The sequence below is a fragment of the Trachurus trachurus genome, assembly GCF_905171665.1.
Source record: "Trachurus trachurus genome assembly, chromosome: 15".
Classification (NCBI taxonomy): domain Eukaryota; kingdom Metazoa; phylum Chordata; class Actinopteri; order Carangiformes; family Carangidae; genus Trachurus; species Trachurus trachurus.
In genome coordinates, this window is record NC_139906.1 from 7160274 (window position 1) to 7188103 (window position 27830).

At 39.8% G+C, this 27830-nt stretch overlaps 1 protein-coding gene across 4 annotated transcripts in view; it reads right to left on the reverse strand.

Moving 5' to 3' along the window:
• Positions 1-2400: 2400 nt before the first annotated feature.
• Positions 2401-27830, reverse strand: part of nckap1 (NCK-associated protein 1) — a 41490-nt gene continuing 16060 nt past the window's right edge. Inside the window, exons 3-31 of one of the 4 annotated variants that reach the window (XM_083988194.1) lie at positions 25006-25092; positions 24847-24903; positions 23840-23982; positions 23464-23554; positions 22879-23016; positions 22039-22087; positions 21764-21920; positions 21279-21335; positions 20702-20798; positions 19832-19938; positions 19564-19696; positions 18634-18715; positions 18447-18505; positions 18059-18204; positions 17198-17330; positions 16962-17081; positions 15258-15397; positions 14649-14780; positions 12233-12451; positions 11487-11617; positions 11263-11360; positions 10141-10234; positions 9442-9524; positions 8778-8858; positions 8589-8682; positions 8375-8491; positions 6017-6126; positions 4769-4858; positions 2401-4075 (exon numbers count right to left, since the gene is read on the reverse strand). In XM_083988194.1, coding sequence (XP_083844320.1) covers positions 3959-4075; positions 4769-4858; positions 6017-6126; positions 8375-8491; positions 8589-8682; positions 8778-8858; positions 9442-9524; positions 10141-10234; positions 11263-11360; positions 11487-11617; positions 12233-12451; positions 14649-14780; positions 15258-15397; positions 16962-17081; positions 17198-17330; positions 18059-18204; positions 18447-18505; positions 18634-18715; positions 19564-19696; positions 19832-19938; positions 20702-20798; positions 21279-21335; positions 21764-21920; positions 22039-22087; positions 22879-23016; positions 23464-23554; positions 23840-23982; positions 24847-24903; positions 25006-25092 — 3162 coding nt within the window. In that variant the 3' untranslated portion in view covers positions 2401-3958. Of the gene's footprint in view, positions 4076-4768; positions 4859-6016; positions 6127-8374; positions 8492-8588; positions 8683-8777; positions 8859-9441; positions 9525-10140; positions 10235-11262; positions 11361-11486; positions 11618-12232; positions 12452-14648; positions 14781-15257; positions 15398-16961; positions 17082-17197; positions 17334-18058; positions 18205-18446; positions 18506-18633; positions 18716-19563; positions 19697-19831; positions 19939-20701; positions 20799-21278; positions 21336-21763; positions 21921-22038; positions 22088-22878; positions 23017-23463; positions 23555-23839; positions 23983-24846; positions 24904-25005; positions 25099-27830 lie in introns of all 4 variants that reach the window. The other 3 variants (XM_083988193.1, XM_083988192.1, XM_083988191.1) reach the window with 3 other exon arrangements.

The window sequence follows — 27830 nt, forward strand, 5'->3', positions numbered from 1 at the left end:
GGTACTAGACCTGATCTTAAAAACAAATAGATATCAGCTAATTTCTGGATCATTTGCCACTTCAAGTTCTAATTTTTTTTTTTTTTTAAATGTCCACTGTGAGATCAGAAATTTTACAGGTGCTTCACACAACACTCATCTGTAGCCAAACACAACGGTAACACAATAAATAACAACTACAGCTTTTAGCAGTGTTTTAAAGTTGACATTTTGACATGTAACAGAGAAACTGACACAAGAAGCCACCATTAGTTACACTTTTTGTGTTCCTGCTGTGTCAAAACACCTGCTGAAGGTAACGTGTTTCCGTTATTTCACATGTTGCAACTATGCAAAGAAAAAATCTCAGTTTACATTTGACCAGCACAGGTTTTGACTCATTTTTAGATAAACAGGTCAGAAACAGAAAACTTTCAATGTACTCTTAACTGTATTATGATGGATCTGTTAGTTTTTAAATGTTTATTTTCTCTCTGTATCTGCTACATGTATCCCTCTGACTATAATGTCACTAACTGCAATAAAATGTCAGCATTGATTATTGATTTTTTTTTAAACAATAAACATTAGAATAGAAGAAACATCAGAGGTCTATAATATCATGTCTCCTCTCCTTCCTTTACTGTTTTTGTTTTCTTGGGGCACCCTCTGGTGGTTTTTATATGATACAGCATCAGTGGACCTGTTAAATGCTGCAAATGTTTCATTTATTTAGTTTATATATAAAATATAAATATATGGTTATACATTACAGATATTTACACTTCTTTATGACTATATATGTGTCTGTGCTGTGCATAAATGCAAATTGATGTTATTTTATTCCTAGAGGTTTATAGGTTATAAAATGTGTGCATTCACATAAAATGTAGAACGAACATTACCGCAGGCAAGAGGAAACACACAATACCTTGTGTAAATGATATATAAGGTGTTCTACTTCCTAAGGGCTTTTTTTTTTTTTTTTTTTTAAATAACTGTACAACTGCATGGCAGAAATTAGTGATTTGATTCTGTTTCTTTTAAAAAGCAGAAAGCTGTTTCATGTTAGAAACATACCTCATTTGCATTTTGTCAGGTCAGTCCTGACTGACTTCTGTCAGTTACTTGAGAGCTAAAAGATAGTTTCCATTTAAAAACAAACACCAGTTAATACTTAAGAGTGCATACATTGCTGTGCATATATTTGCTCTAGGTTAGTTCAAATTTACTTTAGTTATTAAGAAAACACATTAAAGTCAGAGTCTGTTCATACATTGTCCTTGTAACAATCAAAACTATAGTTGAAATTTACTTTAGTTATTAAGAAAACACATCAAAGTCAGAGTCTGTTCATACATTGTCCTTGTAACAATCAAAACTATAGTTGTTTAAACAAAGTTGTCACACTTACCTCACCTGATCTTGTCTCAGCTGAGGCCGTTTAAAGTTTTTGCAGGAAGCAGCGTCACACACTCACAGCTCAGGTCTGACCACAGCCCTAAAGTTTATTTTATTCATGTCATTTTTAAGTTACACGGTGGAATTAGAGACACACACACAAAAAAAAATAAAGAGGTTAGAAAGAAAAACAGCAACCATTCCACATCAAACGGCAGAATGTGCCCACGGATCTGTCCACTCTCGTGCTCATAATGCAGATTACTACTACTACTACTACGGCCAGATGTTTAGATAACACAGTAGAAACACAGGTCTTCTACTGCAAGGAGTAGAAACTGAGCTGTAATCCTGCTACTGTACATAGTGTTATAATGTTACTTCACTTTTGCAGCATGACACTGGAGCAGTCTGCAGTGTGAGCCTTCAGACAGAGCCCTGGTGTTAGTTAATACATCAGCAGAGGGCTGGCATAAAGGGAGCATGGTCTGTCTGTGTATGTGTCTCAGTATGTAGCCCTTGCCATGCCTTGATTGAGGAAAAGAAATAAAAAAAAAACAAAACAAGAGACTGCACTTTGTAAAAGTTGTCCGTCCGTGTCCGTCTGTCCTAAAAGGTCCCGAACAACCGTCATGAAAAATATAACCGGCTCACATGGAAAGTTCGTTGTAGGTAGGAGGACGCCCCATCGACCAGAGAAAACATCACCCAGAGTGCACGTATATATATATTCATATATTTATTTTTTGTTTTTGTTGACTTATTGCAGCTCCAGGTTTTTCCTTATTTCAATGATGAGGATTTTAAAGATGTTTGTCTGCAGAGGATTTTTGATTAAAGTTAAGTACTAACATGTTTCTCTAACCTCGGAGTGTAGATGAGAGTTTATCCGTCAACAGCTGGTGAGAAATTAAGATGCTAAAATTTCCATCAATTAAAAAAAAGGTGAAAACTGATGATTTCTGCCTTTTTTTTCTTTTCTTTTTTTTGCAGAAGTTGCCAGATGTTAATTATATTTCGTACAGCTACTGGACCTTAACTTAAAAATGAGGGCTACAGCTGCAGGATGGGGCGCATGCTCCATATGTTATGAAGTGAACTGGGACCATGCTGCACTTTGAAATAAAACTGACTGGTTGATGCCTACACTGTAGAATCACTGCAGTATTTTTTGTTTGTTTGTTTTGTTCCCACTGTAAAAGAGAAAAGAAGGAGAAAAAAAAAATGCTTCTGTGACCTGGCGGCTTGTCCCAATAATAAATCGTCCATACATTTTTAAAATGGCATTTCTTCACCCATTTAACACCCAAACACTCCAACCAACCACTTCCAAGCCCTGATACACACAAGTTCTTTTTTTTTTTTGTTTTTGTTTTGTTTTTAGTGTCAACACATTTTGGCAATTCGTCATTTTCATCATCATCATCATCATCATCATTGTCGTCATCATAAAAATAACAAAACATGAACATTAAAAACAGACGAGTTCAGTTCACATCAAAGTAGAATACAGATATTATATCTTTACCCACAAAAAGTTTTTTGTTTTACGACTAGCTAGAAAAAAGAAAGAAAACATCACCATGTTATACAAGTGTGTGTGTGTGTTTGTGTGTGTTCAACTTCTCACTATGAAATGCTGAAAGATTAGTGTTGGTAGTTTTATATCTGCTCAAAATGTAACTGTATGTGTGTGTGTGTATATAAGTGTAAACTTACATTAACAAGCAACATGTCTTTCAGTATCAACACAGGAATCTTCACCCGCCCTCGTCAGTAAAAGCAAACGAAAAAAAGAAAAAAAAGAAGAAAAAAAAAAAACCCACATCACATCAGTCATTTGCATTCCCAAAGTAAGTTAAGCATCCAAATCCATCACCACCACGTACAAGTCGGCATCCGGCCGCTAGAAATTCAAATCTGTCATCGAAGAAAAAAATAAAATAAAAATAATAATAATAATAATAATAATAATACAAACAAAAAGAGAGAATATTTTAGTGTCAACTATATATATACTATATATTTATATTTTTGTTCTTTTATACCAACCAAACATATGGTATATTACGTGTTGCTATGGTTATGGTCCCCCTGGCAACATCAATGAAAAAAGTACAATGATTAAAGTAAAGACACTGATCCCCCAACTTCATCCAGCTCATGTGTGTGTGTTTGTGTGTCGAATTGTGTTTGTTTTTCTTGTGTCGTCTTTGTGGAATGAATCATTTGTATGTATTTGTGTGTCTGTGTGTGTGTGTGTTATGTTCTTTTGGCGTTTAGTTTAGTGAACAACTTTTGTTCTGGGTTTAGAGTTGACTTGTTTAGATGCTACACGTTTTAGTGTTTTTTTGTTTTGTTTTTTGTTTTGTAACGTGTGTCGACCGTTGTTTCGTGTGCACGTCGACACGTTTCGTTCGTTGTCAGGACGATGGTACGTTGAGGCATTCGTAGGCATAGTTTAGTGTTTTGTTTTAGTTTGTCTTTAGTGTATGCCGTTAGTGTGTGTTTGTTGTTGTTGTAGTTGTTGTTGTCGTAGTAGGAGACGCAGCACGATGGGCCGGTGCTGTGTGTGTTTTTACGCGTTGGCGCTGATGCTCTGTTTGTAGACGGCGTGGTAGGCGTTTCGCAGCAGGACGTAGGGGAAGCAGGACTCCAGCAGGTCCATGGTCAGGAAGGGAGACTCCTGCACGATCTGAGAGAGAGACACACACACAAACACACAGACAGTGAGATGATATAAATATAGAGTCAAACTTAAAGGGATAGTTCAACATTTTGTCAAATTGGTCCATTGCCATAATCCCTATAGTCATAGCAGTAGGTTTGTTGCCTTAAATTGTCGGTGCAAGCTATTTTTAGAACGGCGGAGCAGAGCCGTGAGCTGCTCAGAGCTACGCTACGGAGGCTAAGGGAATTTCTTGGTTTCCCTCATCAAACTCATCAAATACACAATCCAACAACTCGTTACAAGACAGAGTTGTTTGAGAGGGAAATACAGAGACTGCTTGCTGAAAAACTGTTCTTAAGGCAACGCGCATCAGCGGTTTTGCATGAATTTACCTCAAAAACAACTCTGTCTGGTAACGTTCTGTTATTATCTCATAGCGTGGTGAATGTGCAGGTCACAACTTGTACACCAGAGCGTTCTGGAGTTGTTGGATTGTGTATTTGATGAGTTTGATGAGGGAAACCAAGAAATCCCATTAGCCTCCTAGCGTAGCTCTGAGCAGCTCGCGGCTAAAAATAGTTTTCACCGACAATTAAAGGTAACAAACCTACTGCTATGACTATAGGGATTATGGCAATGGGGCCAATTTGCTAAAATGTTGAACTATCCCTTTAAAGCGTGAACTTGTCTCCAGTGTTTCGTGGCGGTTTCTCTCACCATGTCCAGCAGCAGGTAAACAGACTCTCTGTTACGTGTCGTCATCTTGTCCGTTTCCTGACCGATCTTCAACAGGCTGGACGAGGCCAGCTACACACACACACACACACACACGAAAACACATTAAAGAGTTTAGTTTATTCATTTAAGATGATTTGATTCACCACAGCTCCAATGAGAAGCATGAAACTGATTTAAAAAATTAGTGCGTATAGTTATCGCTAATGTTCAGCTCTTGCACCTTACTGAGTTTTAACGTGTGCAGTATAATTAATATAATAGTTGTAGAGCAACTCGTTGTGATTCCATTAATTCTTTGCTGCAGTTTTGAGGCAATTGGTGAAAAATCAGTTGTTGTTTTAGATGATATAAGAGCAGCAGGACGTCTGACGTCTCCTCCACCTGTACCCTGTACTAAGAGAAGAGCTGTACAGATATTTCTCAGTTTCAGAGGATGTATAAGCAGAAAATGGGGAAGAAATAGAAACATATTGTAATAAAAGAAGATTAGTTATGGATTATTGATTTGTAGATTGGGAACTGGTTCATTTTAACGGCATTTCATCTGATGTAAGTAGGTTTTTTGTTTTAAGAAAGGAGCAGATATTTTAATATTATTACACTGGAATGAATAAATAAAATGAAATGAAAATGTAGATCAAAGTTTGAGACACACACACACAGCAGACGTCCTGCAGCAGAGTCGTGATGGTGTGACATACAAATATTATGTTAATATATTAAATATATGCAGATTGAATATAACTTTGGCCCTGAATTATTATGTTACATCACGTCTACAGAGAAGTCAAAGATCCTTGGTTGCGTTCTTCCTCTGGCCATCGAGGTTGTTGGTCGATTCAAAAATGTTACCGATGATAAAGAGAATATGTGAAGATGAAGTGGAAACTGAGCTCCATTCGTTTTGTACTGAAGTATGAGGATTTGAGAGAGGTTTTATTCTGCAAAATCTACAGACAAAACCCTGAAAAAACTGGAATGGTTGTTTCATTTCAATGTGTTTAAGACTGATCATTTTATTCCCAAAGCCTGGAGGAGAAGACAGGATAGTTTGAAGCTCTGAAGCTTGGTATTGTTTTCTCTTCTTTCTTTCCTCCAAAGTCTCTGACTCTGGTCCCGGTTTGTTTTCTTGGCGTCACAATAATAAAATTTAAAATCATTCATATTAACTTTTAAGATATAATAATAATAATGATAATAAATGTGATGGTATGGGTTGGTTCTTACAGCCAGGAACTCCTTGAGGCGATCCTCTATGCTTCCCTTGTGGATGGTGAAGAGAGCAGCAGCGATCTGGTTGATGGCTTTGGCCAGACAGTGGATGTTGTTACAGTGGCCTGCAGGGGGCAGCAAACACACACACACACACACACACACACACGGTTACACACACAGAGCAAGAAGAAGAAAAAGACGTCTTCAGTGTTCCAGAGTCAATTAATTACGGTTTAATTTCTGACACGTGCGGCTGGTTCACGACGTGCAGAGGTGGAGCTCCCGCTGCGCAGGGAGGAGGGAGGAGGAGGAGGAAACATGGATTTCACTTTTTTCCTTTTCTTTTCTCTGTATTTCATGCAGATGACGGCCGTTATGTGTGAATGTGAGGCGCATGATGAGAAGCGGCGCGGGCGTGTAAAGTAAAATAAAATATGTGCATATAATTCTTAGTTCACCAAAACGGTTTGCGTGACTGCGCCGGGCGCCGTGTATTGAGACGTGCTGTCAGAAAACCAATTGCTGCCCCGACGTGCGCTCTGCATACTAACAATGGTGGAGCCCATTACAACTCATTATCCTTTTCAAATGTCCCTTATTAACAATGGCGCCTTTCATTTCAAGGTTGTTAAGGAGGCGATGTCTTGATAATTCATCCTTGAGAAGAAACTCTTTGATACCTTATCAAAAGCCTCGTTTAACTACAACACCGCTGCGTCTCTATTACACTCGATATCGAACTGGATGAATCTCTTCACTGACAAAAGATGCAACAAATACGATTAAACGTGAGTAAACTGGTGCATTAGTGTTTTCATCGTTTAAAGAAGAAACAGACGTGTACATTATGGAGGTGATGAAACGGCTCATGTGCACATGAATGAATCAGTGTGAGGGCGCCGGGTCCGGGGCTCATCTACATGCAGCGCGGCCGCGTGTCGCTCATGCGGTAAATTACGTTCTCGACCATGTGTGGTATTTTGTCCTGCGTCGTTTCTCGTGGCTCCGCACAACGATTAGTCGAAGGACAGAACATTAAACAGCAACGACTGAGATGATCTTCAACCCTTTCACTCTTTTTCCTTTTTTTTTTTTGCTTTATAGGTTTTTATATGTGAGAGTTTGCTGCTTTTCTACGTTGAGCTGAGAAGTATTTTCTGTTTTTATGGCGTTACAGACTCTGTAGTTCTGTTTCTACTGCAGGAACTTTGACAGTGGCTAAATGAGTCCGAGTGGCACCAAAATACTCCTGGGCGGGGCTTGACGTTTCCTCGGTTCTGATTGGATTGAACTCAGAGCGGGATGTGACGCCAACAGAAAGCGGCAAAAATAAGCAGCACTTTAAAAACCCAGCATTAGTAGAAAGTTGGGAGGCACCATAACTGTTTTTTCCACCGATACCGACGACGAATAACATTTTAAACACACCTGAGGTTAAAGCAGAAGTAAGTGATATATTTGTGTTAATATAAGTCTTAAATAGTTATATCTTCCGACAGCAATCACTTACATAGAGTGTTTGGACTGAAACACGGGTCTGTCAGTCCCTCTGCTCTGCTCTGAGCCGAGGAGAAAACATTTCTCGTATCCTACAGTTTTTAACCAATGAGGAGAGAGAACGGCATGCAGGGCTGTGTGTGCAGCCAAGGGACGCCGTGAATGTGGTGACGTAGGGACGAGGACTGTTATGGTGCGTTCAAGGCAGCCCGTAACTCGTGTTTTTCCGACCTTTGAAGTGGTACCAGTTCGATCTGGTACGAGTTCACGGGTCGGAAGTTACGAGTGGCCGTTATAGTGACTTTCACCGGTAAAACAGGTCGGAAAAACACGAGTGGGTTGCCTGGAACGCTACAAAGTCGTAAGTTGTGACTTGAAGCTGTAATTTACGGTTTCAAAAGCCTGCCTGGAACGCAGCATTAGCGAAAACGACCGGATCGCTTACTTCTGCTTTAAGAAAGGCTGAGATGCGGTAAATAAAGATGAATTTAACATTATGGCTCTGAAAAAATAATATAAATATAAATAATCACTAATAATACCAGCTATGACTCTTCAAAAATCAACATTTGTTATTGTTTCAAATCAAGAAACAGACAATGTTGGCTAATTATAACTGTCTCTAGTAATGTTTATTAATTATCAGACTCATCTGTGTATTTGCTGATAATTATTGCCCGATAATAATGTATACCGATAGTTATTGTGCAAAAAAGGATAATGATGAGGACAACAACAAGGAAAACTGTGATGAAACAACGATGCCGTCTCCCCATGACTCCGGTCAGTCCTGTACGGGTTTGATGGGATGTTTCTGTGACGTTCCTGCCTCCTACATTTGACCAGGTGTTACAACCCGAGTGTGAACGTTACCTTCGATGGCGGGGCTGTACTGTGACATCACGTTGCTGGCCAGCGTCGGCAGGGAAACGGCCACGAACACCATGAGCAGGCAGGCGATCTTATACTCCTCCTCTGGACTGATGTTCTCTGCACAGATTGTGTTGTGAAGCGGGTCAGCAAGAGACAAAACACCACGGATGAATTCATCTGTGTGTGTTTTTTGTGTGTTTATTTGAAGTCTCACCACTTTTTTGCGAGGACAGAGCGACGACCAGAGCCGGGTCGATCTCACAGGGCAAACCTGCAGCTGACGACAGCTCGTACACGTTCATGGCCACCTGGACAAACACACACAGTATATATATTCACACAGGGGGAACAGGAAAGACGATTTCTGAACACAAAGAAAAAAAACTAATTATGATCTTTTCACCTTCATGTCCGTCTCTCGGGGAATGTGATCCTTGAAATCTTCCACCGAACTGACCAGGAAAGGAATGTGACAGGACAAAACCTGTAGAGAGAGACGAGAAGCAGACGATGCAGTGAGACACTGAAGAGACGGGGCTTTTATCTAATTCACTGGTTCATTTTTATGGTATATTGAAAAACTAGACCAGAGAAAAAGATAATCTACACCTTCACACACTAGAGGAGCCAGCGATGCGTACAAGACTTCAGTTTGTATATGGCCATAAGTTCAACTTCAGACAAGGAGAGAGCTGGTTTAAGAGAAAACTGTGTACATACTCACAGGGTTCAGTGTTATCAAATAATTTTATTTGAATAATTCTCCTTTCTATTATTTATATTGTTGTTATCTTCTTGCCTGTTGCTGGTATTTGTATTCTTTCTATTTTAATCTTCATTGTATTATGAACCCCAGGAAGACTAGCTGGTTGTCTCAACATCAGCTAATTGGGATCCATGTAACTAATAAATAAATAAACAACTTACAAAATGGTTCCTGCAAATTCACACAGTTATTTGGATTGGATTAATGTGTGTGTGTGTGTGTGTGTGTGTGTGTGTGTGTGTGTGTGTGTGTGTGTGTGTGTGTGTGTGTGTGTGTGTGTGTGTGTGTGTGTGTGTCTTACATCTCTCAGAGCTTCCTGAGCGAGGGAGCGGAAGGACAGAATGACTCCGATGATGGTCATCCTCTTCAAAACGCTGTCCACTGCTACAAACACACACACGCAACAATCAGTTAATAAATGACGACAAAGTTATCACACTAATTAATCTTCAATCAAGTCGTTCACAGCTGAAGACGAAGCTGTTTTAAAGAGGAACTATGCAAGTCTGGTCTGGCGTATTTCATTGTAGGAGGTATCTAGTAAGTTTCACCTCTTCCAGCACTGTAAATTATCAAATTGTTCCTTTTACTTATGTATTTTTAACTGTGCAAAATAAATCTAAATCTAAAAATCTTCCTGTAACAAGTTACAAGTCAGTTATTTAACCATTACAATTACGATACTCTGAATCTGTTTAATTAAGGTAAAAATCCTGCATAGTTCCCCTTTAACCCAGAGAAGTGTTGTGTGTTTACATCGACTCATTTAACACATAATAATGGACGACACAGTGAAGCTTCACGCCGACGGGAAACAAGTCTGGACTTCACGCTGTCGGCTCAGAGAGGAATGTGGCTCCTCTCCGAGTGTGAACTGAGTTTTACACAAAGCTGTTAAACACACACACAGTTTATTCCCTGAAAAGGTTCCTACAGTGCACACACACGTTCAGAGTCGCTGTTTATGTGTTGGATTGTGTATAAGTGTGTGTTGAATTACAGGTGAGTTTCTTGAAGAGCGCGGCCATGTGTTCCGGTTTGTCGAAGCTCGTCCTCATCTGGGTCAGAACCTCCATGTTCTCCACCACCAGTTTCTGAACAAACAGAGAGCGACAAAGGGTTAAAACTTTTAATGTTTATACTTTCATGTTTATGATGCACTGGTGTAAAATTGCATCATGTTTTTTTTTTTTTCTCTTCTTAATGCCAAACATATTGATACAAACTGTCTGCACTAACATTTTGATTTGAGATGTTTATACTCAGATCAAACGAAGGAGCTAATTAGCGCTCGTCTCTGTTAAGACTCTTAAACTCAACTTGATCCTGTGAGGTGAAAACTTTACTTTGTGCGTGTCAGTGTGTGTGTGTGTGTCAAAATCTATGTCAGCTTCACTGTCAGTTTGTGATTAAAATCGCATTTTTGCTCCAAACCCACAGTGGAAACAACAAATAAGATTTTGAAACCTATACAGATTTAAATGAGAGTTCAACATTTTGGTAAATTGGCCCATTGCCATAATCCCTATAGTTTTAGCAGTAGGTTCGTTACCTTTAATTGTCGGTGCAAGCTGTTTTTAGAACGGCGGAGCAGAGCCGCAAGCTGCTCAGAGCTACGCTACGGAGGCTCATGGGATTTCTTGGTTTCCCTCATCAAACTCATCAAATACACAATCCAACAACTCCAAAACGCTCTGGTGGACAAGTTGTGACCTGCACATTCACCACGCTATGAGATAATAACAGAACGTTACAAGACAGAGTTGTTTTAGACTGCTTGCTGTAAAACTTCCCCCGAGGGAAACATGCATCAGCGGTTTTGCATGAATTTACCTCTAAAACAACTCGTAACGTTCTGTTATTATCTCATAGCGTGGTGAATGTGCAGGTCATTGGATTGTGTATTTGATGAGTTTGATGAGGGAAACCAAGAAATCCCATTAGCCTCCGTAGCGTAGCTCTGAGCAGCTCGCAGCTCAATAGCTTGCACCGACAATTAAAGGTAACGAACCTACTCTTTAGATGGCAATGGGCCAATTTGCCAAAAATGTTGAACTAACCCTTTAAGAATATATAAGGATAAAGACATAGATAAATGGTTCAAGGTTGTGTGTGTTTGTACCTTCAGCTCTGCGACTTGTGATGAAATGTGCCACATCAGACTCTCACTGAGGAACTTCATCCCGTACGGTCCCAGCAGCTCCGACAGCGAACGCATCTCTGGGAAATAAAAAAAAATAACAAAAACACACACATTCCATGAGTCCAAACACACACATTTTGTCTCACTAGCATCAGTGTGACTCACGACAACGACACTCTGCTCGTATGTGTGTGTGTTGGTACCTGAGATGTCGGAGTATTCCTCTGCGTTGAAAGTCAGCTCGTTCTCGGTGGGCAGGTTGACGAAGGCCTTCATGGCGGGGAAGTAGGCGATGTGTCCGTTACTGACCTGACGCAGCAACGTCTCCAAGTACCTAAACACACACACACACACACACAAACATAATATATTTTAGTCTCTTTTCTGTGTTGGCAGAAATTCCCTCTGCAGCTAAATCTGATTTTAATCCATCTGTAGGAGGCGTCAAGCAAAAAAAAACACACAAATCCCATCCTCAGAGCGCTGAACTCAGCAGTTTGGCTTCTTAACACACTGACGAACCAGCTTTCATATCTATCTTTTATTTTGATTCATATATCAGCCATTTAACTTCCTGTCCTTTACATATCCTCTTAAATCAGAGCAATAAATAAACAATATGCAACCAAAAACCAACAGTCATGACCTTTAATCCAACAACAACGAACAAAAAACCATCCTGCAGTTTCTGAGCCTAGAATAGAAACGTCTGACATTTAGTTGTTTGTGCTGTAAAAACTTCCTGCAGTGACAAACTAAAGCGCTGTAAGTTTAAAAGCCACTTCCCCCCGTAGTGCAATAAAAAAATATGATGTTTTACGAATGGTTACAAACAAAAAAAAAGCTTCTTACAAAAGGAAATGTGTGAAGAAAAGAGCTTTTTGAAAGCTCCAGTGTATTAGGTTAAAAAGGAACAACAACATCATCTCCGTCGTCGTCGGTTACGTACCAGTTTGTGTAGAGACTGGTGATGGTGGGCTCTCCGTGACTGTCCAGGTGCTGCGTCTGCTGCAGCAGGACGTTGTTGAAGACCCGGGTGATGTCGATGGTGACGTAGTTCTCTATGGACTGCAGCACCGTCATGTAGGCGCGCACGCTGGTCAGCAGCTCGCTGGGCTTGGCGATCTCCTGCGTGGCCTGGTTGTACATGGTCATCCCCACGATCGACCTGGAGACAGGAGAGGGACGGGAGGGACGGACGGAGGGTTAAAGACAGAAACACACAAACCAGGAGCCGTATTCACAAAGAATCTTAGGGTTAAAAGTAGCTCCTAAGTTTGAGAGAGTTCAAAAGTTGCGAGGACTCCTAACTCAGTAAGACCTATTCACAAACAATCGGAAATGGCTGCAGCCAGGCAAATGTTTTGGAGACAATGGAGGACTGCGAATTGCTGCAGAGAACAGAAAGTTCAGAGCCCAACTTGGCAGCAGAGAGAGTGGTTTGGACTCGAAGCAATCTAAAAAGCCCCGTCGGACCTGAGGGCAAAAAAAAAAAAAAAAAAGTGGAGCGGAGGCGAAGGGGTGGGAGGGGGGCAGATCGCCGGCACTCAACAACCAATCACTCCGTTGAGCGCCTCTAATTCGTGCACGAGAATTGACGTAATCCATAGCAACAGGGCGTCACTCTTAGTTTGCTCTTAGTAATTTATCCTTAGTAAGAGTACCGGTAGGTCTCAGCGGCTTTGTGAATAGCTTTTAAGAAAAAACTCCTACGTAAAAACTTTTAGCGCGAGTTAGGAGCACTCCTAGCGGTAAGATAAAAGGCTTTGTGAATACGGCCCCAGGACAACAACAAGGACGATTCATTTTCTTTTCGATCATTTTCTTTCACTTTTATCCAAAATACTCAGTTAATCTGCTGCTTACTGATCTGATCTGATTGTGATGACCACGCTCTAGGCTCAGTCCCTCCAGAAACATGTGATTATGCGATCGCATAATTCAAACGCAGAATCAGCCAAAGCCTAAACTTTTCACTGCAAAAATCTCTGATTTCCGTGTAAAATCTGCGAGGCTTGCATGATTTCATAATCCCTGCATTTTTGTTGCAAAAAAACTCACATAAACTGTATCTTCGCAGAAAGCTGAAAATGCTTTACTTGACAGGGGAGCAGCCATTTTCCCTTTTGTCTTGGGAACGTTATTAAGTGATGTAATTACACAACGGGAAGTATTATTGCCTCGTGTGAGAAGATGAACGAATGGGAAAAATGTATTTTTATTCTTTTCTTCTACATAATTTGTAGCACATTTTTTATTTTGTGAAGCTACTGGAACTTTTTGGACTCACGAAAGTTTTCTAAGTCTGAGTTATGTTTATTAAGTTTTGAAATAAAACAAGATGAGAACTTAAACAGTGACGTAGTGTGCTTGCTTATTAAAGGATGTCATTAGAGATGACTCTTTCTAGGTTGCAGCCTAGTGAGAACAGGGTGCTGGGGGAATCAAGCATTTTTCCCCTTTCTAATCAAATCGCATTTTTTGCCAGCACTTGCCATTTTAACAAATTCCTACAATTTCATTGCATGAAACTGCATAAATTCCCCTCATATTCCATCTTTTTTTTAAAGCAGAAGTGAGTGATCCGGTCGTTTTCGCTAATGCTGCGTTCCAGGCAGGCTTTTGAAATCATAAATTACAGCTTCAAGTCACAACTTACGACTTTGTAGCGTTTCAGGCAACCCACTCGTGTTTTTCCGACCTGTTTTACCGGTGAAAGTCACTATAACGGCCACTCGTAACTTCCGACCCGTGAAATCGTACCAGTAGCCTACGTCTTTTTGTACAGTCTATGTACCAGATCGAACTGGTACGACGTCACAGGTCGGAAAAAAACGAGTTTCCTTGAACGCACCATAACAGTCCTCGTCCCTACGTCACCACATTCACGGCGTTCCTTGGCTGCACACACAGCCCTGCATGCCGTTCTCTCTCCTCATTGGATAAAAACTGTAGGATACGATAAATGTTTTCTCCTCGACTCAGAGCAGAGCAGAGGGACTGAGAGACCCGTGTTTCAGTCCAAACACTCTATGTAAGTGATTGCTGTCGGAAGATATAACTATTTAAGACTTATATTAACACAAATATATCACTCACTTCTGCTTTAAGAAAACCTGCTGCATAATCAAAGATTTTTCCCCCCAACAATCACAAAAAATGCTGCATTTTTCTGGAAGGACAGCAGACTAGGGATTGATGGTGTCTAATTAACTCTAATAAACAGATGCTGCATCTAAACTAAAAAAAAACAAAGGTTTGACTTTAAGCCTTCTCTCAGTGAGTGTGTGTGTGTGTGTGTGTGTGTGTGTGTGTGTGTGTGTGTGTGTGTGTGTGTGTGTGTGTGTGTGTGTGTGTGTGTTTACTTGGTGAATCGGATCTCCAGGTGTGAGGTCAGGTACTCTCTGGGTGTGAAGGTGTGCTCCCACACCACCAGGTTGGGAACGTAGTTGATGGAGAAGCAGAGTTCAGATAACGCTGTGTGGAGTTTATCCAAACTGGAAGAAGAAGAAGAAGAAGACGAAGAAAAACAGAAGATAAATAAAAAGGTCAAAACAGGCTCAGCAGGACATGGAGAAACTTTTAATGATCTGACAGCAACCGAGAAAAATAAATTAAAAGAAAACACTGAAACAGGAGGAGGAATAGAAGTATGTGAGGAGACTGCAACAGGACAGATGTGCAAAACAACGACTGCGTAAAAACTTACAAAGTACAAACCAGTTGTGAGCTGTTAACATGAGAGTTAACAGCTGTTACCATGACTACTGCATGAACACTGAGGTTTCACGGTGTTAATGGGAATTCGAACTGACAATAAAAACAAGGTTATCCATCTATTATTAAAAAACACACAGAAACAACAGTGATAACTTATTAATACGGCGAGCCAGAGGGACAAAAAGGGGAGAAAATGAACAACAAACACGTTTAAACTCTTTTGTTTTTTTTGTTTGTTTTATTTTGTTACTCACTTGGTAACCAGTAGTCGGTTCTTCCTCATGCTCTCCACGCCGGGTTTCTCTCGCTCCGGCTCGCCTTTCTTCCCCGTCGCCTTCTTGCTCTTCTTGTTCACGGCCTGGCTGATGGTTTTCGCGCAGTGTTTGGGAAGCAGCTAGAGAGAAAGACAAGACAAGACAAGACAAAATAAGACAGGTGGAGGAAGAGACGGAAACAAAGAGACGGGTTATTAAGCCGCCGGGCCGATACAGTGGACGGTGAAGATAAATCTAAGCAGCTTTTAATGACGAGCATCGATGTGACAGCACGTAACGGGCAGATAAGAGACCACTTGTCTCTAACTTCATACTGTGACATCAGAGAACTTGTTTGGTTTAAAAAAAGACTGAAAGTTTTTCCCACAGTTGTTCATTCTTTTTTTTGTGTGTGTTTTTTTTTCACCTTTATTTGACTGCACAGTTGAGAAAGACAGTAAATGGGGAGGCAGAGAAAGGGGGAACGACATGCATTAAAGGGCCGCCCGATGTGGGATTCGAACCGGGGCGGACTGCAGCGAGGACTATAGCCTCTTCATATTTGGCGCCTGCTCAAACGACTGCACAAGTTTGACCTTTTTTTTTTTTTTTAGGAAACGCCCTGATCTGCTTTCTGGCAGAGAGAGAGAGAGAAGAGAGTTAGAGGAGAATATTGATACGACCCCTCTCACTTTCTGATCAATGGCTCGGACCAGTCATTTGCCTGGTTGCCTGGCAACTGGTCCCAGCACTCAACCCCCATTCAAAAACAGTCAAGTGTCAGTTTTGCTCTTTGGGGGTTTTGTACAGATTGAAACAAATGAGGTTTATTGTGTTAATTCAGGAGCTGAGCTGTGTCCAGTCGTTATGTTGAGCCAAGTTAAACTAACGGGCTGCTGGCTCTTTGACCTTCTTCTTCTCCTCCAACTCTCTGCACAACAGCAGAGAAGTGGATTTCCCTCAAAGGTTCAAACAGAGAAAGAAAGAGGAAGGAACGAAGGATGCATCGAGATTCTTAATGGGACGATTCTGAATCGATGCAGTTACGTCACATAATCGATTTTTAAATTCAAAACTTAACAAGTGCTCCTTTAAGTAGACTAGACATTTTCTTTTTCTTTGTTTGCTCAGACTCCAAGGAAGCTGCTGTATTGTGGAAATGCATTTAAATGATATTTTCTGTTTTATTTTATATAAATAAGAAGTTTATCTAAAATGTTTATCTGAGTATTTATGTTAATTAATGAAAAAGCCATGTGAGGCAACACAGAAAATTGAGGATGTGATGCATCAATAGACTGGTGAATCACAATCGTATTGAATCGTGAGGCCAGTGACGACACAAACCACTAACCCTAAAACATCCAAATTATTATAATTTTAATCGTCATTTTATTTCATTTTTTCAGTATTGAGTTTGCTGCTTTTTAATTTATCATCATCACTCTGAGAACGTGTCATTACAGCTTTTCTGAATGAGCTCTTCATGTATGAAACATGGACAGTGATGAACAAAAAAGTCGAGGTCAAGAGGAAACACTGGGATTAATACTGAGAATTCTGCTTATTAGGTTGTTCAATGTAAATAGTAGTGTTGGAATACGATGACTGTAGGTGTATGTGAAAGCATGTAATGCCTCTGCCCTGTTGTTCTATGTTTATGGAAATGTTAAAAAAGAAAAATGTGTGTGTGTGTGTTCCTACCTGGTCGCTGAGTGTACATTGTTCGGTGCAGATGTCAGTGATCAGGTTTCGGGCCTGTTTGGCCATTTCATCCAGAAACATGTTACACAGCGACAGGCTTCGATCTCCTATGTGGTGGCGCTGTAGAGGAGGAGGAGGAGGAGACACATTGAAATCATTTAGTCACATCTACTCTGTTCACAGTAACTGTCACACACTTAACGATGAGGATGATGTGAGTGTGAGTGTGTGTTTACCTCCTCGGGACAGAGCTCGTGTGTGCAGGACATGAAGTGTGTGCAGAGCAGCGGGAAACAGATGGAGTGTCGGCTTTGGGAAGGAAGTTCCAGACACTGCTGGAACATCTTCTCAAATGCACGGCTATAGAAGCTACTTATACACACAAAGACACAGAAGAGAGAGTGAATACACACAAAGCATAAAGACACAGACACACTTCATTTCTCAGTTAATCTCCATCTGCTTGCATTTCAATTCAATTTATTTATACAGTTTAAATGCAACACAGACTAAGTGTTTTCCATAATAAAGCACACAATCCCACCCACCATATATACAGCATGAATGTAAACATGGAATATTTAAAATTAGGGACTGAACTGAACTCAGGAAACGCTACGTATCTTAACAGTGAGGGGGAAACACTGGAGTCTTAAAAAATGAGGTGTTAAAGAGGATAAATAGAGCTCTGACAAATTAAGATAAGAAATACTAATAAAACAAATAGGATAAATAAATATGCATATAACTAAATCAAATAAAAACATGCTAAAACAGAGTGATAATGATAAGATCAGTTAACTCATACGAAAAAAACTAATACAAAAATAAGACAATAAATAAGTAATAATAAAACAGAGTAAGTAAAATAATAAAACAGTAAAACTAATATTATTATATAATAATAAAAAGAAGGGGCATTCAGTTAAAGGTTTTCATTAAGAGCTTTAAAAACCAGTAAAAGGACTTTAAAATCAATTCTGAGGGAGAGCAGAAGCCAATGCAGAGACTTTAAAATTGGAGTAAAGTGTGCTCTCTTTTGTGTAGCTTAGTGTGTTGTGTTGTGTTGTGTGCGTGTGTGTGTATTTGTGTCTCACCAAAAGATCGACAGGTCTGAAGTCTCCACCAGCATCTCCACCAGAGAATCCACCATCTTTGTGTGAAAGATGATGGTGTTCATCATCTTCCCCAGCTCCTTGTGGTCGGCGATGCCCAGACTGGCCTTAGAGACGCTCGTGTAGGCCTGAAGACGAAGACGAAGACATGGAGGACAGAGTGAAGACGACGTGAAGAGACACAGACGGAGCGTTTTAGCTACAAGTGGGATTTAAAAAGATCATTGTGGGATCTTGAGCTACAGTCTGGTGGTATATTACCAAAAATACAGACTGTGAAAACTGTGTTTCTGTCGTCCTGGAAACCACGCTGACCTTTACAAATGTGTTTCTAAAGAATCTCAGCTTGTGCACACACACACACACACACCTGCAGTCTGAACCAGTCCAGCCTCATGCCTCTGAAGTCAAACACCTCTCCGTCCTCCACTGCAACACAAGAGCACGGTAAGTCACACACTTTACAACATCTGGACAGAGGTTTCAGTACGCTACAACATCTGGACAGAGGTTTCAGTACGCTACAGGCTTTTTGACAGGACAAAGCGATGTGTTACCTTGTTTAACGCTGAGGGAGGTCATCGTGTTGACGAATGAAGACATGATTATAGACTCGTCCTCTGGACACACAGACAGGTTCTATTAGAAGAAGAAAAAAAACGGGAGAAGAGAAGATAACGGGTTAGAGAGACGTGCACCATCTTAAAGGTTATATAGCTTTCAACCAGCACAAGGTGTACTGTAACTTATACAGCATCTTAACCACCAATCTCACTTTATTCACAAGGACGGATGATGGTTAACAGTCAATTGTGCTACAGAGGAAAGCAACCGGTTAAAAAAAAAAAAACTTTCCAATCAAAGTGTTTGATTTTATTTCTAAAAACAACATTTTTTACACAGCCAGCAAAAAAAAAGCAAAAAGAAAAACATAACTGTCAAAATGTCAAACACATAATTTCTGCCAGATGTGAATATTCTCATTCATCCAGGTCATTGTTCTCTCTCTCAAATTGAATTGTAGGCAACTGGACTTGTATTTGTCTAGGAATCAGTCTCACTACTGAGACCGATGCGTACGAACTGATGAAGCCCCTTGGAGAAGAGGCGAAACGTCTTCCTAGACAAATACAAGTCCAGTTGACTACGATTAAATTTGAGAGAGAGAATCATTTCTGCCACAGTCACAAATTCATCACTCAATTTTTTCCAAAATATCTTTATTAATGACTTTACTTTTGTCTGCATCTCAAAGCTTCACACAGTCGCAGTGATTTGTATTTTATTTTGAAAGTCCTGTTTCCTGTGTTTAGCTTCAGTACAATGATGAACTCCAGATGAGACGTTGCTGGGTGTTAAAACAATGTGCTCACTAATTAAAATGTGAATGTGAGTGAGAGACTGGTCATTAATCAAAGTGAGAGTTTAATTTGTTAAGTCTCTGTGTCGTAGTGTGGAGCTCTGTGTGTGTGTGTGTGTGTTCGTACCTGCACCAGCTCATTCAGCACCACAGCATCGAAGCCCGACAGGTACTGGACGTAGTATCTCTGCATCACGGGGCCGTACTTCCTGACGTGAGCTCTGAGCTCCTCCATGTAGAAGATCAGCTCCGCTATGTGTCTGCAAAAAAACACAGCCAGAGCAGCCGAGCGGAAAATTAGCAGAAGATGTGGTGATTGCATCGTAATGCAGGCGTGAGCGTGTTCATGTCGTTTGGTGCATATGTGTGATATGTGTGTGTGTGTGTGTGCGTACTTGTCTATGAAGTCGTCTGTGCTTTTCTTCTGGATGTTGTCTGCGTGTCGAAGCAGCCAGATGATCTCGTCCCGGGCAAAGGACAAAGCCATGAACACGAACAACGCCTGGCAGGAGAGGAAGAGGGAGAGAGAGATATTTAAAGACAGGAAAAGAAAATAGAAAAGAAAAGAAACGACTCTCGTGAGATAAATTATTCTCCGATAAATCCCACAGAGCAGTTGGCAGCAGCTGCATCCTCCTCACAGTTTACAGAGTCAGTTTGTTCTGTTGTAGATTTATGAAGGGGGGAATTTAAATGGCTCTTTAAGGTGGAAACAATCAGTCTGTTCTAATAAGCCTTGAAATTTATGCAGCATTATTTAAGGCGGTATTTTAAAAGGTATTACACAGATGAGATCTGAAATCATAACATAAGATTGTTTCAGTTGTAAATCTTGTGGTTTTGTCGTCGTATTAAAGTAGATACTCTTATAGTATATTATATTGTGTATATTTATTGTTACTTAAACGTGTTTTACAAAGAGAATTGAATGTGTTACCTAAGTATTGGTCACTACTTAAGGCAGTTTTATTCAATACATAAAGTCACAGCTATCTAAGATGACTACTCCAAATGATTTAAGGTGGAATAGGATTGTTTAAGTTGTAAATCTTATTGGTTTGTGGTTGTATTTAAGTGGATACTCTTATATTATGCATATTTATTATTACATTTATGCCTTTACAAAGAGAATTGAGTGTGTTACATAAATACTGGTGGCTATTTAAGGTGGTTTTATTCAGTACATAAGGTCACAGCTATCTAAGATGACTAATCCAAGCTATTTAAGGTGGATTTTCGCAGTTTAAGGTGGTGTTTTGTGTTACCTTAGGGCCCAGCAGTCCAGGCTGATCGGCTAAAACAGTAGCCAGCTCCTTCAGAGCCGATCTGAGGAACTTGCGCCTCTCTCTGTGCATGGAGCCCCTGCAGAGAGACAGAGAGACAAGAGGGAGTCAGAGCCGAGCATCAAAACACTGAGGCTGAAAGATTAAAATGGTATTTTGACACTTTCAGGACAATCAAGAGACAAGAGGACAAAACACTGACGGCAGAGGGATGAGAAAGAAGATGAAAGGGGAAGATGGAATAAGTAATGAGGATAAAAGCAGAGATGAGACAGAGAGATTTGGGGGTGGGTGGGGGGGCAAAGAGGGGAGGGGGAGGATAACAGGATAAGGAAAAAAAATGGATGAGGGATAAAGAGAGGGAGAAGGTGAACCGTCTGTGTGAGACTCCCTGAGAGAGACACAAGAGGGTAGAGAAGCAAAGATGAAATTATGGTTGAAATAAGGAGGCATGAAAGAGGAGGGTGGGAAAAAAAAATATCACAAAACCACATATGTGCACTGTGGAATAAAGAATAAAGAGTGTGTGTGAGGAACAGTAAAGAAAAGATGTACGTACGCATGAGACAGGGCCTGCTCTTTGCACTCTCTGATGTCGTTGATGCGTTTGTTGTACCTGGAAAACACAGAAAGAAAAGATGAATATAAAGCTCACAAATCTAAAGTTTTTAATTTTTAAAAAAACAGTCTTAAAACCCATTTTTACTCCCTGGCTTTCAACTCCGGATGGGACTTAACTCGTTTTAGTGTTTTATGGCTTGCTTTCATTTATTGTTTTATTGTTTCTAATTGTTTTTAAAAACAATGAAACAACTGTTCTACCTGTTGTATTTATTTTATTGCTTTAATTGTTTTAGGTCTTTATGTACAGCACTTTGTTTTCAACTACGGTTGTTTTAAAGTGCTATATAAATAAAGTTGAGTTGTGTAAAATGACATCCAACGACCAATAATCGAGTTATTCAAGTTATTCGAGTTATTCAACTAAAGTGTGTGTCGATCTTCGTCCACACACAAACACACACACGTAGAGGATGCTCGTACCCTCTGATGTTGACGAACAGATCCTCTGCAGCCTTGTGGATGTGGAAGACCTCGTCCCTGAACAGACAGAGGCAGGTGGAGCTCTGCAGAGCCAACTTCCAGAGAGACAGAGCTGCTGCGTCGCTGTTCAGCACCGCGTGACACAGGATGAAACCGACTGAGGGACGCACAGAGGAGGAGGAGAAGAAAAAAAACAAGTGTGAATAAAGCGCAGAACAGAAGCAGAAACAGAAGAAGAAATCGATAAGAGATGAAAAAGTTGCTGCAGTACTCACAGACAATCCACTTCTCCATGGCGTCCAGGGACAGATATTCACACGGCATCTGAAGACAGAGACACAAGGACAGGAGTTCATTTCATTATTAATCACATTATTATCTCTCTATATATGCAGCTCTCATATGGATTCATGCAGTTTTTGTTCTTTAAAAGTGTTTGTTGGTTTTTTTTGCCTTTAATTGATAGGATAATTGAGAGAGAGAGGAAATGGGGAGGCGAACCCCAATTTTTGTTCATTTAAAGGGGAACTATGCAAGAGATCTGGTACACCGGGTCGGAGGCTCTGATCTTGCAAGGATGGTTTTCGGCCAAGAGACACAATAGGTGGAAGGTAGAGAGCCTCCATTTCCCCTATAACAAGTCATTTAACCATCACAATCACTCTGAAGCTGTTTAATTAAGGTAAAAATCTTGCATAGTTCCTCTTTAAACTCAATGAACGTCTTTCTGGCAGGGATTGAAAATCGCTGACTGGTCATGCCTTTGCAAATGTCAGGAGATATTTATCTTATATGATTTGCTTTATTTAGATATCAATTTATTATTAATATTCAAACTTGTTCTGTACAGTATATGTTCTCTGTGAGTCACTCTTCAGTATTGGAGGACATGATGCTGCAGCTTTTAGCTTCAGAGTGAAAAACAAGCATCACACAGGTGCAGGTGAATGGATTAAACACATTTTTTAGATCAACTCACTTCCCTGATGAATGAATATGGAAATAAAGTGTCAAACATTTTAAAGTGCTAGCTCAGATTATGGATCGGTGGGGGTGGGTGGGGGGGGTCAGGCTGAATAATTCATGTCTTATTTCAATGCAGTCGTCATACTAACAGTGTCTGACTGAGCAGGGTTGAGCATGGTGGAGGGGGCAGAGATGAGAGAGAGCAACTGGGCGTTCCTCCACTGGTCAGCGGACAGATTCCTCCGGGGGTAGACCATCTGAAGACTGATCAGCGCGTCTGACAGCGACTGCAGCCGAGGAGAGAGATAAAACACGTCCAACAGAAATAAACTCACAGAAAAAGAAGAACAAGAATAAGCCCTGTCATGTAACATGATCCCAAACTCTTCTGTGCACAAAGTTATCAAAGCAACAACTTCACTTTTCAACACATTAGTTTCACTTTTCACTGTTTTAATCCATCTGATATTTCAGAGCAGGAAATGACGGAGCCGAGTGAAACTGAGATTATATCTGTTGTTCACATGGGAGATCAGACTGTAAACACTCACACTGAGCTGATCTGCTAGTTTACTCTGCGCTAATTTAATGAGACGATCTGTTTTAACAGAGAAAACTGGATCTGAGCAACACAAACACAAAAAAAGAAAAAAGCCCCGAGACAAAGACAGTTGTAATGTTTTGTTTGCACGCTGCATATTCAACACTGACAACACTGAATCCTGTTCTCACACCTTTCCATGAGGAACAAACTCCTCCATCATCTTCTTCAGAGGGTTTTCATAGTCCACGATCATCTGGCCCAGTCTGGGGTACTCCCGGTCGCTGCAACACACAGAGCAGAGCAGTGTAGAGTTACCTTCTCAAATCAGCCTCACATGTTATAGGTTGTGTTTATTTTATTTATTGAGGATGCCCATTAGCCGACACACAAACTGCAGGTTAGTCTTCCTGGGCTCCTCTTAAAAGGAGTTTGAGATATAAATTATAACAATCAAAGATCCAGTTTCAATAAAAGAAAGAAAAGAAAAAGGAAGAAGAGAAAAAAACTAAACAAAACAAAAAAACAAGTGAACAGCAAAGGTGTTTGTGTGTGTGTTTTTTATTTACCTGGCTCCATGTGTCATCTCGTGGGCGTAGTTGTACAGGCCGATGATGGCCTTCCTCTCCTCTATGCGCGACAGGATGATCATCAGGGTGGTGTAGGTCACCACCAGGTCCAGGTAGTTCTTGGTCAGGTCAAAGTTCACCGTCTGGCACCAGACAGAAAATATAATGATGGAGGAGAAACATGTGGAACTAGTGAGTTTGAATTTCTTTAATTGTTACAACAAAACAACTTAATACCACGACTGTCATCTGCACATAAATGTGTCCAAGTTTGGTGTTTACAGCAAAAAAAACTAAACTAAATCATCCAAATCTTCCTCAAAGGTCTTTACTTGGTGACAACAAAGATATTCAAAAAATGATTAAAACAGATATTAAAGCAAATATTTAAGTATATTAACCATACAGTTCCTGGGGCCTTTAATAAATACTGAATAATGAATAGAGTAAAAAAAAGGATACTTTTATTGAACAAGCTGCACATGAATAATCAACCAATTGAACAATTTTACAATTTTAATTTAACCCTTGAAATTTGACCACTTTTTTCTAAAATATGAAAAACCTTTTTTTTTTTAGATTTTTTTTTTTTTGTTGAGAATCTGACAACTTTTTCTAGAATTTTTTTCAAACTTTTTTTTTTTTTGGTTGACATTTTTCCACTTTTTTCTAGAAATTTTTTAACTAAAATCTTACCACTTTTTTCCAGAAATTTCTCTACAATATTTCCCCCCAAAAAATCAAACCATTGGCCCTAATCTGAACGTACATTAACTAAAAAAGTAACATTCTTCAGTCTACATTTAAAATACACAAATATTTGTGCATTTCTGGTGTCTGCTTCAAAATATTGTCCAAGGGGGTCCGTGGTCTAATCTGTGTCAATTTAGGGGTCCTTGATATAAAAAAGTTTAAGAAGCACTGTATTAAATCACAGTGCATTAGACTCTACAGGTGTTCCTAATAATGTAGCTGTCAAAATGTCTTGTTTGGTGTTTTGCACTCACAATGTCAAAGAAGACCTGGCAGGCGTCGATGGTGTTCAACAGCTCACACACATGGTCCTGTTGACGGAGAGGAAACAACCGTTGGAGTCAAGAACAATAAAACCTGTGTGTGTGTAGGTATGTATGTGTGTGTGTGTAGGTGTGTGTGTGTTTTCTTACCTTGAATTCCATCACATCCACAAAGGTGAAGTAGTAGAGAGCCAGGTTCTTCAGGATCTCTGACTTCTCCTTCTGCAGCTGAGCCAGCTGTTGCTGTAAAACCACACGTCACAGCGTCAAAGTGGCGTCACCACACGATCTCATCTTATACTTTTATTTCTCCTTTATGCTTTGATTTTTATTTGCAGGTAAGTTTTTCCTCCTAAAAATGATCTTTCATAGCTCGTGCTTGTGACTGTCTGGCTTAATTCTGTAGCTGCAACAACAAATAAATGAATAAATATTCAACTAGTTACATCAGATTTAACTTGAATTCCAGTATTTTTTTTTCCCACATAACATTTTATTTTTAAAAACTGGACTGGACTGAGGCATGTCTGTAATTAATCCAGTGTGAAAAATGTCCAATTACCAAGTTTCCCCTCAGGGATCAATAGAGTTTATCACGTCTGGTTCAAATTAATGACATTTTCTCTTCATTTTGACTAAATTAAGACCAAACTGACAAATTACAGACTGTTACTGAATAATTAATTAATGCTGGAGCTGGAAAAACTCTTTCTTTCACTTAAAAACACAAACTGGGAGATGCACAGATCCTATTTTCCCAAATAAGCAGTCACTTTACTTTGGTGAAACACTTTCGTCATTCGAATAACTTCCCTCTGTGTGACATAACGCTGTGACATTCGTTAGTTATTTCTTTTTTTTCCCCATTTGCTTATTTGATTTGATTTTTTTTTTCCAAGCAGCTTGTGTTTGAAGTTTAATGTCAAAGCTGCAAAGGATAAAAAATAAAATGTTTAACCAAAGTAAAAAATGCGACTCAGTCAAAGCGAAGCCAAACGGTCGACCCACCGGTGTCCTGAACGTTTTCAAGGTTAGAGTTCAAAGACAGAAGTGAGAAGAAGAGAAATTCAGTCCAAGCATCAAAAAACTCGACTGTGGTGTGGATTCGGCCTTTTCCTCCCAGAAGCATGAAATTAAGTTTCTTAATCTTTAAAAGACTGAGGATGTGACAGTCTTTTAACAAGCTACAATAAGAAGTGCATAGGTTGGGAAAAAAAGAAAAGAAAAGAAAAGAAAAAAGAGGAATGTGAAAGCTCTACTGCAGCTGTTTACATGACGCTGCATGTAAATCACACCTGGACCACAGCTGGACTACGACCTGCTACGGTGGGGAAAGTGTCAGAATGACGAGTGTAGAGGAAGAGTGTGACGCTGCTGCTGCTGCACCGAGGAGTTCACACCTGGAGACGGCTGCTCAGTTCACCTGCTCCAGGGGTTTAGAGGACCATTAACCATTTAATTGTCTTTTATGTCATTATTATAGTTTAAGTCTCAATATAATTTAATAAATTAAGAAGAAGGAGAAAAAGAAGAACAAGAGCCATTTATTGGCATTAAACAAATAAAAGCTGCATCTCTTTTAGTTTGACTTTGCAACTAAATCCGTGATGCTAATGTCGATAGCGGTCGTCGATTTCTAGAAATAAAAGCGCCTCGGGATAAACAGTTTGTGACGTTCATTCTCCAGCAATGTGTCATAAAATAATATGACAATTCATGTTAGCTTCATCCAGCTGTTTTTATACAGATGAATGGAAACGATTTTAACGATTATGCAGAATAATAACGGTATAAGATCAAATTATCACGATCATGCGGTTATGTAATAATTGTGACAGGCCTGAGATCAGACAGTAGTTTAAAATACAAACAGATTAATTTAATAACTCCTTAGTGCAGACAGGCAGCGAGTGATCCAAACAGCCAACCAACCAACCAACCAGCAGCCAGCCAGTCGGCGACCCCGGGAGTTAACCAGTTAACCAGTTAACTAACCACACAGTCACTCAGAGGATGAAGGAAAGGAAGTTAGAAAAAAAAATGTGACAAGGAAGAGAAGGAGGAGGAAGAGGCACAGCAAAGCAAAACACACGCTTCAAACCAGCTTTAAAAAACAGCTACAACAGCAACAACAAGAAAATAATTACATTACTGCAAAAAACTTAAGTGAACATGAACTAAAATACAACAAAATAAATAAATAAATAAGTTACAGGAACTTAGATACAAAAACTTACCAAAAAGCACAAGTCCGGAATAAGAAGCCAAGTTTTAGCATGCAGAACACAAACAAACACAGAAACAAAGCAGAAAACAACGTAAGAGACAATTTCTGCACAGTTACACTGAATAAAGCAGTTAGCTACACAAAAACACACACACACACACACACTTTCTCTCTCTCACACACATACACACACACAGAGCTGTTTGCTAAATGACAGTTTCACATGAACACAGAAGCTTCGAGCTAAGCTAACAAGTAAAGCTGAAAGAAACATTTGATGAGCAATGATTCAGTTTAGTTCGCTGGACAGACACACACACACGCACGCACACACACACACTTTAAGACAAATGTTAAAATCATTCACTTATATAAATAACACACACTGTCCGGGGACACCAACCAGACTGTGTGTGTGTGTGAGTGTTTATCTGTGTACATAAATAAACATGAAGATAAATTACTAATCAATACAATAATCAACACAAATTCCATGTTGTCATGTTCAGTTAATTAACATTTCTGTCAAACTGCAAAAAAAAAAAGTATCCGATTTCAATGTTTAATCATGATCTGATCACTTTTCAGCCGTCAAACACCAAACAGCTGATCAGATCAGAGCGGCTTCACTTCAATATTAATTAATGAAGTATTTGAGTCAGTGAGACTAATTAGATGTTAAGCATCACTCTGGGCCCTGTCAGAAGTTAACATGATTGATCACTTCATTGAATTGTGATTGATCAGC